The sequence below is a fragment of the Eucyclogobius newberryi genome, unplaced genomic scaffold, assembly GCF_026437365.1.
Source record: "Eucyclogobius newberryi isolate DKJ021-1_F unplaced genomic scaffold, fEucNew1.0.hap1 SCAF_16, whole genome shotgun sequence".
In the NCBI taxonomy this organism is placed as follows: Eukaryota; Metazoa; Chordata; class Actinopteri; order Gobiiformes; family Gobiidae; genus Eucyclogobius; species Eucyclogobius newberryi.
In genome coordinates, this window is record NW_027315790.1 from 4,821,220 (window position 1) to 4,835,020 (window position 13,801).

General features: G+C 45.0%; 1 protein-coding gene across 1 annotated transcript in view; it reads left to right on the forward strand.

Annotated features, from left to right (window-relative positions):
• The window catches only part of thsd7aa (thrombospondin, type I, domain containing 7Aa), a 229,931-nt gene that overhangs the window by 94,297 nt on the left and 121,833 nt on the right, over nt 1-13,801 (forward strand). The window contains exon 2 of the mRNA XM_072448417.1: nt 7,961-9,218. Within this exon, the coding sequence (XP_072304518.1) occupies nt 7,961-9,218 (1,258 nt within the window). The remainder of the gene's footprint in view (nt 1-7,960; nt 9,219-13,801) is intronic.

Consider the following 13,801-nt stretch of genomic DNA (forward strand, 5'->3'; position numbering starts at 1 on the left):
TTTCCCCGCTGTCTCTGTGAATGCTGTGCGGGGGTGCAGCGTGTAATTAATGAACCCTTCTGAAAGCTCTGGAGATAAAGCGCTCTTATCGGTGCACAGCATATTCAGTCCCGTTCAGTCCCGTTCAGCGCGCCTCCGTACGGTGACTCATGGCGCGCGCACAGGGGCCACTTGTTCCAGCACAATTTCCTCCTCTGAAGGCCGCTCGGGTCACGTTAGCCGCTCCTGCTCAATCCGTCATGTCTAAAACGTGTTCGATGGGTGAAACTCTAAAAAAAGAAAAAGCTTAATTGGTGCAGAAGGTTGAGCTGTTGGCCTAAAATGGGAATGTTTGGGGTTCATGTTCCATACAATATTCATAAAGTAAAAGTGTCGGATGGCAGAGGTGTGAACAGTGAGCAGGTTTGTAGCCATAGTCACTGTCAGTCCGCCCCAGGGCAGCTGCGGCTGCAGGGTGAGTGAGTGAATAATGTAGCAAATGTTTTAATATAAATACAATGCAAATAAAACAATGAGGTAAAAAAGTGAAATAAGTGCGCTAGAACTATATGGTGCCTTGAATAGCATTGAATAAAAAATGACCTTTTTCATTTTATTGCACTGACAAACATGCGTCCTTACTTGCTTCTCCACAGACCTGACTCAGAAGTGGTCTGCTTGTTTCTATGCAGATGTCCTATGCTGTTGTTGGCTATATTATTCTACTTAAACAACCGATATTTCACTTCAGTTTTACTTCAGACATTTATATGAAACCCATGATATGGAAATAGTTCAAATACATTGTTTTTGTTTTGTCATATGAACATTCTTGATTTATTTGATCAACCTTTTTTTACACTTTTGAGGGAAACGTGAGTGACAAAGGCTGTTTGACTGGTGGGCAAATACGCTGCATATTTCTTTGTAAAACTAGCACAATTACAACATTAAACTGGTAAATTATAGTTGTCCGGCCATTCATTTTATCAGCCTGATTTGCGCAAAGTCAGGCCATAAGCATGTAGACAACACAGCATCATGTTTTACCAAATACTCTGTGAATAACAATTTAGAATTTTAAATCTTGAACAATGGACTTTGCAAACTACATATGTATTTCTCATCCTCCATATTTCCCTTGTTGCAATCATGTAATCATCCAAACTATTCCAATACCATTTAATTTTTCACAATGCACCGGTTTTGCTGACACCTTCACTATAGCAACCATTCCACACCAACAGAACGACTTGGTTTCTCATCCCTTGCGTTGTGGATTATTTCGCGATCCCATCTATTCACCTTGTTTGTTTTCAATACCCAATCGCCCGTGTGCTAAATTGTATGTTGTTCCCGCATACTCCATGGCCATTTGCTCATGTTTAGTGCAGTGTATTATCGGAATGCGCAGTTTAACACACCGGGCTCGTGCGTTGGTGGGTTTGATTTGGTTTGGCGTACGGCAGGTCGACAGCCTTAATGAGCCGTGTAATGCGGTTCTCCTCAAACTCGGCTGCTCCTTCCAGTCCAATGAAACATGCATGAGTGTAGCTCTGAACTAACAGCGATGCCATGGGAAGAGAGGAATGAAGTTAGCGTGATCAATCTCTTATTTAATTGTGTCTTTGTGGCACTTGAAGGACGGGAAGTTGTTGGAAGCTGCCACATCTGCACCAGTCTGCCAAAAGGACAGGAACATACGTTTAGGAGAGGTTTGTGAGAAGAGACGACAAGGAGGAGGGTTCTGAAAATGGCTTAATAATTCCGTAAAGATGACTTAGAACCTTTGGGACTATTCGGTCGCAAGCTTTTGCCCAAACTCAGCAGCGTGACACACCTTGGCACAGATCGTTCGCACTTACGCCGGACAAATGGAACCCTGTCACGCGCTGATGTCGAGCACCGGTGATCTGCACTTACCGTTATAATGAATATGGATGTGGACAGCAGCAGAAGTTTAGCAGCTTCTAAGCTCTAAGGGTCAAAATGTGTGTTGTTTGCATTGTGTTTTTATCATCTGCAAACCAGGAAGTAATGCTAATACACTGTTAGCACGGTAGCTATCGTTGTTGTTATCCTTTTGATGCTCGGAACGGGACAGGAAAGTGAGGAGTAAATTTGGTCCGCTGCAAACAGTTAAAAAAAAAAAAAAAAAAAGAGTCAAATTTAGACACAGCGCCTTCAGTATTTGACCATGGGTTTATGTGTATATATATATATATATATATATATATATATATATATATATATATATATATACCATCAAACTGTGAGACTTTCCTTCACAAAACAAATTGAAAAACAGTGGTCCTTTGTTGCCTGGGTGGTCATCAGGATCACATGTGCAGCTCTGGCGTATGAACCCAATCACACCACACTTCCCTCACCTTCTGCAACGCAGCGAGCGCCGAGGCCTTTGTACCACCGACCGCGCCGTGCCAGTTCAGCTCGCCGCCTCTTTTGATCATCCCGCGTTCACTTCAAAGCAGCCGGCCGCATAAAAGCCCCGAAACAAACACAGCATCGCATCGGAGAGTCACAGGGAAACGCAAAAGGTTCCAGAGGACGGCTTTAGCGTGGAGGCGGATGCACGGCTCGGTTCATCATTCATCCATCAAAGAGGAAATATCACAGCTCTTTATGTGCGCTGCTATTTAGAGTTATTAATGCGGCAGGAAATGGAAGAGTCTTATCAGTCGTTTGACCTTCACTGGATGAATATGTGCTTGTGCGTCTGTCTGAGAGGATCTCCAGGAATCACTAGTCGATGAACTGGTTGTGTGATTGCCGTTGGCTCATTTTGTGCGTGTCATTTTTTCGAGGGGACATATTATGCAAAATGAACTTTAATGAGCTTTTCACTTTGTTACAACAATGTCACTGCCATTTAAAGTAGCACAACATCATCATCATTAGTGTACGCAAAGTTGTATTTTCTCGTAGTATTTTCTTGTTCTCCAGTATTGTCCTGTAACTGAGGCTCGTGTGCTCAGAAAATTCCTGTTTTTCCTCTGTTTTTAGCTGTGAAGAGTTTAACAAAAAAAAGTGAAATGTGTAGTGTTCTAAAATGTATTTTTTTGTGGCATAAATTTGCGCTGTTGACGGTTAAATTAGTAACTTTTATGACTAATTAGACTTCTGCTTTGTATTTGTTGGAGCTTGTGTTTTTGAATGATATTATACATTTAGAAAATAGTACTTGGATTATTCTGTTTTAGGATTATTGTATCAGTATTTTAGTATTGTTAGTTTCTCTGTAGCAGTATATTGCACGTCAACATTTGTCATTGTTGTCAGTTGAAAGGACATAAAGCCATAAGATTATTATGGGAAGTCTGTGGACCTATAAGAACAATGAAAGGGTTTTACTCTCCATCAGAAATGAAGGACATCATCAAATTTGAGAACTTATAAACCTAAACTTTGTGATGCATTTTAAAAACAGTGTACAGCAGAACAGAGCAAAGATTTGTCATAAAAATGATGATCAGTGAATGATCAGTTTGAACTGCGTTTCATGTGTTGAATGTAATGGTTCCCGCACAGCACGTCTCTGATTGGTTAACGTTATCCGGCACCGGCAGTTGCTTCCTTACAGTCCTCATCCAACAAACTGCCTTTTAAAATGTATCATCAACATCATTCAGCCTCATTTTACTTCCTCAAACTGCAGCTTTTACTGGATACATTATGACGCTTCTCCAAAAACACATTTATTTGTCTTTATTATGGAAATAGGCTCTCTGCATGCAAACCCCTGTCGTGTTCAGTCCATCTCTGACCTTTTCACCACGTCTTTATCACAGACACGTGTTAAACATATGAAACCTCGGCGCCTGCCTGCTGCTCTGCTCATTTTGTTCACCTCTCAATCCAACCGTCCACGCTGGGATCATACTGGTTTCCATTATCCCGCTAAAGGCCAGTGCCAATCCGCCGCTTGGCATCTCGGGAAGGCGGGAGGGGGGAGGTGCGGGTGCGATGCCGGAGAGGTGGTCTAGACTTGGAAGGCAAAAAGTGCAGTCTTATTATATTAGCAGCGCGAAATGGCTTTGCAGGAGTTACAATTTTCTGAAGCTTGGCAGGTCGTGAAGGAGATAAGAGCAGAGAGAAACAAATAGAAAATGGTCTTTTCTAGTCCCCTGTGGCCATGCAACTGTTATCTGCAAATATAAGGCAAGAGATTGGAGCAGTCTTTGTTGATGGCTTAAGATTTGGTGCTTTATAATTCAAAATGAAAAAAAAAAAATGGAAATTGTGCAACAGCGTCTGAGAAAAATGCACAAAACCTGCAAATTTGTATTGTATTTGTAAAAGTAGAGCTCTGCCTATGACACAGACCCGTCCACTCCTTTCTCTGCGGCGTGCGAATCGTTTTGTCCTTGGAATTTGTGAATTTCATTAGTAAATAATTCTATATTTTTCACATTTCACAAGGGAAATAGCTGTATTTCACCCACAGCCAGCAGATTCAACTGAACAAATGCAACTATGGCAACAGTGGTTCTTCCAACAGTTACTTCTTTGTTTTGACAGACATGTATATGGACATTCTGCCATTACCAAAGAATAAACTAGATTTAATTAGTTCAGACAGGATAAAAGAAATGACAAGTGCACAATTGTTCTCATAATGCCAGTGCGAATCATTTGCTATTAGATGCTCTTGCACATTTATCCCCTTGACAGTTGTAAATGAGTTAAAGTGTCTTGCCCAAAGACATAAAAGCAATAAACAATTTAGAATTTTAAGTGGAACGATTCAAACCACCAACCTTTATCAATTTCCCAACAACAACATCATCTCATCAAAGTTTTATTTTTAGTTAACTTTTGAAACAATAACCTGCTTAATTTACAACCTGCATTGTCACTTGATTTGTACTTTTTCCTTGCCAAAACAACTGTAAAATCCATCTGTTTTGAAATTGCAACCTGGCTCCACAAAAGAAAACAGCAGCGCGAGGAAAATGCCACCAGGCAGCTTATGTTGATGTGTTTTTCATGGCAGCGTGCCCAGTAAGTACCGCGAGGAAACCACTGGGAACCCCCTGGAGAAACTGGAGAGATCGCCATTCTGAATAAAAAGCTTCAAGTTTATGCCGCTTTTTTTCTTTCCGCCTCATGACAAGAATTCAGCGTTAATCTGCATTCACGGTGTGTTATTGGAACAGTGACCGGGGACAGCAGGAGTACAAAGGCGTGGGCATAGCGAAGTGTGACATGATCCCAGCTGGATACGAGCCCGTGCTGGCAGTCTGCCCGCCGGCCCCTGGCTCCGCGCAGCATGGGAGCCACATGTAGGCCAGCCTGGGTACAACTGTCCCCGCCCTGGTCCTCCGATAACCCGGTCATTGGCTTACAACTGCCTCTGCCCACCTGCAAGAAGTGCATGGGGAGAGGACAATGGGCCTCTGCTTAAGCAAGGGATGTTAGATTGTGAAATTTAGACGGATGTTAAAGATCGATGTTAAGCATGGACTGGCTATCTGCTGTTGAACTGAGGAGTGAAAACGTTCAAAGAAGGCTTTAAACAATAGCTGCTATCTTCAATGTTAAAATTGTACCTTGATGTGAGTGACAAATCCTTGGAACCTGGCATTGGAGTAGGGCGTAGAGTAGTGTTACAAGTTTTATTACAGAACTACATATTCCACAGGTCCCAGTTGTCCGAAAGCCCTAACTTTAACCAAAGGAACTGTTCCTGAACCCAATCCTAGCTGTAACCTGATTGTGAAATAATATATTATATACGATAAAGATTTGCTTGCATTGCCACCAATGTGATATTTATATTGAAATATTGTCGAAACAGAACTGTGTTGTGAAAAATTTAAATGCCTTACTTGCCAATGCATTGCTAGGCATAAATTGCTATGTAGCCACGTAGCATGTAGCTCTTCGTCTACGCAACTCTGTGTTTTGTCTATGACTTAATTATAAAATCAATTCCCTTTTGTATTTGGTGGCTGACCCCAGCTCTGACACAGCCCTACACGGGACATTAATTGGCGCATTAAATGACAATGTGGACAGTGTGAATACTATCAGTGTGGGGTGATATACTTTTGCATGGGGAGCATTGGCAGATGGTTAGCGACACCGAAGCCGTCATGGCCGCAGCTGTCTCCTCTGTCCAGGCCAGTTTCTCACTCGCTCCTATTGATTGTTATTGATCTGGGGCCTTCTGTCTGCAGCTGGGAGCTAATGTGGCTGCATGTGTTGATGTGTTCATTGCTGTATTTGGGATATGAGGAAAAGCAGACGGTAGAATGTTGTGGAATGGATTTTTTTTTCTATCAATATTACAACTTTCTATTATAATGAAGTTGCCGTCAAAATGAAAATTGGTTGCATTGAGTTTGTATTTGATTTTCACAACTTTCAGAGCCCAGAGGGGAGTGTACAGTAATGCTAAAGCTAAAACATAAGCATGCTAACAGAACAATGTTCTGCTTCTTGGAGAACACTCAAGCAGAAATCACACAGCGGTCTCATTTTCACTCTAGAGCTGCTACCACAATAATGTGTTGAAGAAAAACAGATTTTACTATGACAAAAACATCTGGTTAAACAGTTTTCCAAGGCTCTAGCTTGTGCACAAATCCATCATCATCATTGATCCATCACTAGTATTCACATGCATGATATTTTAAGGCACATGAAGTGGTGACGGTGAGCACATACTACTTCTGCTACTACTACTACTATGACTACTACTACTACTACTGCTGCAACTACCACTGTTTACACTTTTGTGAAATTATAGACTGCACATTTCAATTTGCATTAAACTGTTCAGGTTTAAACTGGTGTTTTGTTGCCCCTGCATCCTATATTTCAGAAATGTCAGCAAATGTATTTAATATATCTACAGTTATATACAAAACACTTAACTTGTCCCTTTAAGGCACTAATGATCAGTATAGAAATCCCTTCGTGGCGCTTGGTTTTGTTGCACACTTGAAACCTAAGCCATTCGTCACTTGAGCTAATTTCACCTATTGATCGAGCCTTACAGCTGATCATTTGACGTTTGCTGTGCTCCTAACAGGGTCTTTCACACTCTCACTATGTCAATATTGGTCTGGAGCTATAATTGTACCCTCGTAAATCCACTGGAAAGCCATCGGCATATTGAAAGAAAGTGATTAAAAGTGTGTCTGTTTGCAAGGAACTACTTGGTTCACCTCCTGTGTTATAGAATTGTCTTTAGCTGCACTTAAAGGCCATAACTAATACTCAGTTTATAGTGGGGTAGTACAATTGCTAGTGATTGAGTTGTTGCCTACATACTAGGGCTTCACGGTTTGGGAAAAGTATCTACTTGCAATTTTTCTGACGATTTAAAAGACTAACAAACTATTAAAAGACTGTATTTCAGAGCATATTTGTACAGATCTAAACTACAGAATTAGCCTTTTTTGATGCAGGATAAGACAGGATATTTTGTTTGTTAACCTTATGGTTCATCAAAATTACTGTTTTTGCAATGTCAAGCTAACAAAAGATATTGACAGCCCTCCAAAAAAAGGGTACAGATAAGGAAGGAAAGAGACATGTGCCAAAGATGAAACCACGCCTCCCAAAACGAAGGACAAAGTGTTTAAAGATCGGGAAATTGAAGTAGTTTTTGACTAGTTTTGTTTCAACATTGTGAAACCCTTATCATTGTGGATTCTTCACACTTGTCAGTATTGTCCAGCTCAAATGAGTTCATCTCTTGCTTTCATATGGCAAATTATGCTTTTGCAGGATTATGTTAAATATAATTTGGGGTTGTTTGTGCTGCTTTGTCCCGGTTTAACTTGAGTTTCATATCCTTTACTCTCTGTAGTTCTTGTTTTGGCGAATCTTGCAAATGACTAACTCACCACATTCACCACATACCAACACTTTATCCATTCAGTTTTGCTTAAGAGGATAAGCTCTTCATCATACTGGTCGCTTCTCTAACCTCTTCCTCTCCTCTCCACAGGTCCATGGGGTCGTTGCATGGGTAGAGAGTGCGGGCCCGGGGGCAGCCAGAGCCGAGCGGTGTGGTGTGCACATTCTGAAGGCTGGACCACCCTGCACACCAACTGCGACCAGTCCCAACGCCCCAACAATCAGCAGCAGTGTTTCAGGGTCTGCGACTGGCATAAAGAACTCTACGACTGGCAGCTAGGGGCATGGAATCAGTGCGTACCAATCTCTATGCGAAATTCCGGGGTTCAGCGTCCGGCAATTTGTACCAGAGGAGAGGAGGGCATCCAGACTCGGGAAGTGGGCTGCGTGCAAAAAGCAGATGGTGAACCAGCGGAAGACGCAATTTGTGAATACTTTGAACCCAAACCACGCCTTGAACAAGCTTGTCTAATCCCCTGCCCGCGGGATTGTGTCGTCTCAGAGTTTAGCCCGTGGACGACTTGCTCCAAATCTTGCGGACTGGGTCTTCAAAACCGCATCCGTTCAGTTTTGGCACCGCCGTTGTTTGGCGGTTCAGCTTGCCCAAATCTTACTGAGTTCCAGACCTGCCATCTCAGTGTGTGCGCCGGCGAAGAGAGTCTCTACAGCCTGCGTGTAGGGCCTTGGGGACCTTGCTCAGTACCGCTATTAAGGCAAGCGAGGCAAGCAGGCAAAGCGCCACGAGATGCAGATAAACCAGGCAGAAGAGATAGAGCTAGCAAAGACGGCAACAAGGAAGATAGCAAGCTAACAAAAGATATTGACAGACTTCCAAAAAATCGAGACAGGCAAGGTCGGAAGGAGAAACTTGCGAAAGATGAGGCCAAGCCACCCAAAGCGACAGAAGTATTGACAGAAAGTGAAATTATTCCAAATGAGGACGTTCAACCCACAGAACAGACATCGGAATCTGATAAAGTGGAAAAAGAGGTTGAGAAACGTCCCAAAGAAGGAGGTAAACTCAAAAACAAGAAGGACAAATCCAAGAGAAAACTAGCCAAACTAGCAAACAGAAACCCAGATAGAGCATCTCGCCAAGCCGACAAGGCCAAACGGAAGGCCAAAAAGGCAAAGAACAAAGAGAAGAGGGAGAAGATGAGAGAGCGAGTGCAGGAGAGGTTGAGAGACAAGGGGAAGGTAAAGGACCCGGAGACGACAGAGTTGATAAAGAAGAAGAGGACCAGAAACAGACAGAACCGGCCCGGAGGGAAGTCCTGGGCCCTGCAGATCGGGTACCAAACCAGGGAGGTCAACTGTGTGCACAAGAGCGGCATGGTGGAGGCGCTAAGGTAAGGAATTTTTACAATGACTTTCAATCTTTAGAATGGGTCATGTCATAACATAAACCGCCCATGAATTGAGCTGGAGGGTAGGTCAGAATGTTGCAGTAAAGTTTGCTGTTTAACTGTCAAATTGGTTTATTGTAAAAAACAAAAATCTCTTCAATTACTGGCCCAATCCACATAATACAAAATCTTTGCGGTTGGCACAAATAAACTAACGAAAGTACAGTATTTGTTGGCTATCAAGGACAAGAGTGCTGGAATTGTTCAATCATAAAATATGTATTGAAACAGAAACAGACCAGGCTGAGAAATAGATTTTCAAAGTTAGGGGCCAGGGGGCCCCCCTATCTAAAAAAATTAGGGGCCCCCCAGCAATTTCAGGGACCCATAAGCGCGCGCCATCGCGGCGTCATAAGAACTAGATACATTTGTTGTTTTAAACCTGGTTATTAGCATGTAAAATAATTTAAAGTACTTTTATCTTTTATTTGATATGAAGAGCACAAATACTGAATCCTATAAACCAGAGATCATGATGTTTAATACTGTTTAATTTAATATAATAATGTTTCTTAGATACAATGCTGTTTACAGCATTTGACACAAGGAGATCTTGTGGAATATATAAAATCACAGCCTACAAAATAAACTACTAACATATATACATTGCCCCGAGGCTAACAGCTCTAAAGGGCGGGGCCCTTGGGGCCCTTAAAAACTTCCACATTGACACAGCTTTTGTTACAAACAACTTTAAAAAGACTGAATTGTGGACTGAGTAGAGATTGACGCCCACAAACCTAGATATCACTTTTGGGGCAAAATTAGACCGGGCATTTCCGAGTACACCTGAACGCAACCGAACGCAGCGGCCAATCAGATGCCCGCTTTCATTGAAATTAGATCACGGCCAATGAGAAGTGAGAATACTGCGAAGTGGCATGTCTGTCAAAACGAAACTTAAGCGATGAAAACGCCTCAAATATGGCCAAATTACTAGTTAAATCTTGATTTTTTTTTGAGGAATTTTGATACAGGGGCACGATTTGAGGGCTTACGGGCCCCGGGCCCCGGGCCCCGGGCCCCCGTCTATTTCGCAGTCTGCAGACCAAACTATGTCAAAAGTGGTGGCGTTTACAGCAGTTTGGTGACGCAGTGTCGACCATGTTGCGTGGGCACAAGTAGGAGAGGAGATAGCAGTGATTTGATGCTTGAATTTGTGCTCGTTACATTAGTGTATTTAGACCCGTGTATGATGCGTATTGTAACATTTAAGCCTGTGGTTACACACCTACTTAACACTGAATGAACAGGGGGAAGTTGGGGTCCTCCTCCACCAATTATTTAATAGAACAGACCACATTTCTTAAAGTATTTTTATTACTAGCGTCTTTGTTCATAAGGCGCTGGTACAGCTGGCAGCCCGGTGTAAACGCTCTCTCTTCTTTCTCACACTTATTGTGCTTTATCTCCTATATTTTGTAAATATAGTTAGTATATTTTTTCTATTTTACTGCACGATAGGGACACGCGCTGGAATAGTTTTTGAATTCAACTGTTTTTGACTTTTTTTCGGCTGGATTTGAGCGTTTTTCGTTGTGTTGTTGTGACGTGAGCTAGCTCCGAGCGAGCCCACCAGCCCCCCCCGCGCCCTCCGGCCACGCTAAAGTACGGCGTGTCGTCGGTACACGTTTATGTACACATTTATATGAAAGAGGAACTTCACGAACGATCGGGACACGCACTGGAATCGCTTTAAATCAACTTGTTTTGACTTTATTCGGCTGGATTGAGTGTTTTCGTCGTGTCGTTGCGATGTGTCTTGGCTCTGAGTCCCCCGGCTCCGGCCCCGCCCCCCGGCCGGCGCCGTACCGCGTTTACACAAAGGAGGAACTCATGAAACTGCGGAGAACAGTCGTCTTACCCGGAGATCGTCACGTTATCCCGGCGGACATCCTAAGGAAAACGCAACGAAGCAGACGGGCTGGACGTAAACTCCGAGAGAAGAGAGGGACAAACAGGAAGTCGGTTCCTGCCGTAGTCATGGGTAACGTGAGGTCCCTTCAAAATAAAATGACGGAAATAGCGAGCCTCATGCGGTCCCAGAGGATTTATAGGGACAGCAGCGTCTTGATTTTCACAGAGACCTGGTTAACAGCAGAAATGCCAGACTCTATTGTAGGTTTGGACAATTTTCATCTGCTGCGGGCGGACAGAACGAGAGAATGCTTGAAGAAAAGAGGTGGAGGTCTGGCGGTGTATGTGAACACGAGCTGCTCCAAACCCGAACACTGCACAGTGAAGGAGCAGCTATGTAACAGGGATATTGAACTATTGGCTATTGGCATGAGGCCATATTATCTGCCCCGGGAGTTGTCACATGTGATTTTGATCGCAGTCTATGTGGCCCCGTCTGCCAATGCTGAAAATGCTTGTGAAGCACTGCTCTCCTGCACTTGTAGGCTGCAAACACAGCATCCACAGGCTCTCTTCCTCATCTCTGGTGACTTTAACCACGCTTCTCCCTCTTCTGTTCTACCAACATACACCCAGTATGTTACCTGCCCCACCAGAGAGAATAGAACATTTGACTTGTTTTTTGCCAACACCAAGGAGGCTTATTCTTCTTCCCCCCTCCCTCCCCTGGGCAGCTCGGACCACAACCTTGTACATCTGAGGCCTGTGTATGAACCCATCGTGCGCAGGCAGCCTGTGGTGTCCCGTGAGGTGAGGATGTGGTCTGCTGAGAGCGAGGAGGCTCTGAGGGACTGCTTCAGCACCACTGTCTGGACTGAGCTTTATGACCCACATGGGGAGGACATCAACACCATCACAGAGTGCATCACGGACTACATCAACTTCTGTTTTGAGAACATTGTTCCCTCCCGGACGGTGCGGTGTTTTCCAAACAACAAGACATGGATTAACCGTGAACTGAAGGCTCTGCTGAAGGAGAAGAAGAGAGCCTTCGGGTCAGGGAACAAGGAGGAGCTGAGGACTGTGCAGAAGGAGCTGAGGAGGAAGATCAGGCAGGCTGAGGCCGGCTACAAGAGGAGGATGGAGGAGCAGCTGCAGCAGAAGAACATTCAGGGAGTGTGGAGGAGCCTGAAAACCATCTCAGGCTTCAAAATCCCCCCTGCCCAGACAGAGGGGGATCTACAGTAGGTGAATGATTTAAATGCTCACTTCTTGAGGTTTGATTGGTCACCCGCCCCTCCCCCTGCACAGCTGCATGCTCCCTCTTCCACAGCTGGACAATGCCCTGCATCTGTTCCTCTTCGCTTATCTGCCCCGGACCATCAGCTCCCCACTTCGCCTGGACTCACCCATCCCCCCAGCACACAGTCCCCCTGCCAACCACTGACTGTCACAGCAGCACAGGTGAGGAGTGAGCTGAAGAGGATTAAAGTGAGGAAGGCAGCAGGACCTGATGGCATCAGCCCCAGGCTCCTTAAGTCCTGCGCAGATGAACTGTGTGGAGTTATGGAGCATGTCTTCAACATGAGCCTGAAGCTGAGGGTGGTACCACAGGTCTGGAAGAACTCCTGTCTGGTACCTGTGCCTAAGACACCGCACCCCAAAGACCTCAACAGCTTCAGGCCAGTGGCTCTCACGTCCCACCTGATGAAGACACTGGAGCGGCTGGTCCTGGACCACCTCCGCTCCACCGTGAGCTCAGCCATGGACCCGCTGCAGTTTGCATATCGGTCTGGCATCGGAGTGGAGGACGCCGTCATCTCCCTGCTGCACCGCTCTCTCTCACCTGGAAAAGCCTGGCAGCTCTGTGAGGATTCTGTTCTTAGATCTTTCCAGCGCCTTCAGCACCATCAGCTCCTGAGGGACAAGCTGGAGAGAACCTGGCAGAGTGGATCCTGGACTACCTCACGGACCGACCCCAGTTTGTGAGAGCCCGGAACTGTGTGTCTGACACTCGGACCTGCAGTGTGGGGGCGCCCCAGGGCACTGTCCTCGCGCCCTTTCTCTTCACCCTTTACACTGCAGACTTCAGACATGACACGGACAGCTGTGTCTTGCAGAAGTTCTCTGACGACTCTCTCATCATCGGACTCATCACGGACGATGATGATGCGGAGTACAGAGGACTGGAGCAGGACTTTGTGGACTGGTGTCAGCGGAACCACCTCCTCATCAACGCGGGGAAGACCAAGGAGATGGTGATGGATTTCCGCAGACGCCACCCCACTGCCCCCTCACCAGTGAACATCCAGGGACGGGACATTGAGAGAGTGGACACATACAAGTACCGTGTGTTCATCTGAACCACAAACTGGACTGGACTCATAACACAGACGCATTGTACAGGAAGAGCCAGAGTCGGCTCTACCTCCTGAGGAGACTCAGGTCTTTTGGAGTGACAGGGCCACTCCTGAAGACCTTCTCTGACTCTGTGGTGGCATCAGCCCTCCTGTACGGTGTGGCCTACTGGAGCAGCAGCATCACAGAGAGGGAGAGGAAGAAGCTGGACAAAGTCATCAAGAAGTCCAGCTCCGTCCTGGGCTGCGCTCTGGACTCGGTGCAGGAGGTGGGGGACAGGAGGGTCCTGGCTAGATTCACATCTATGCTGG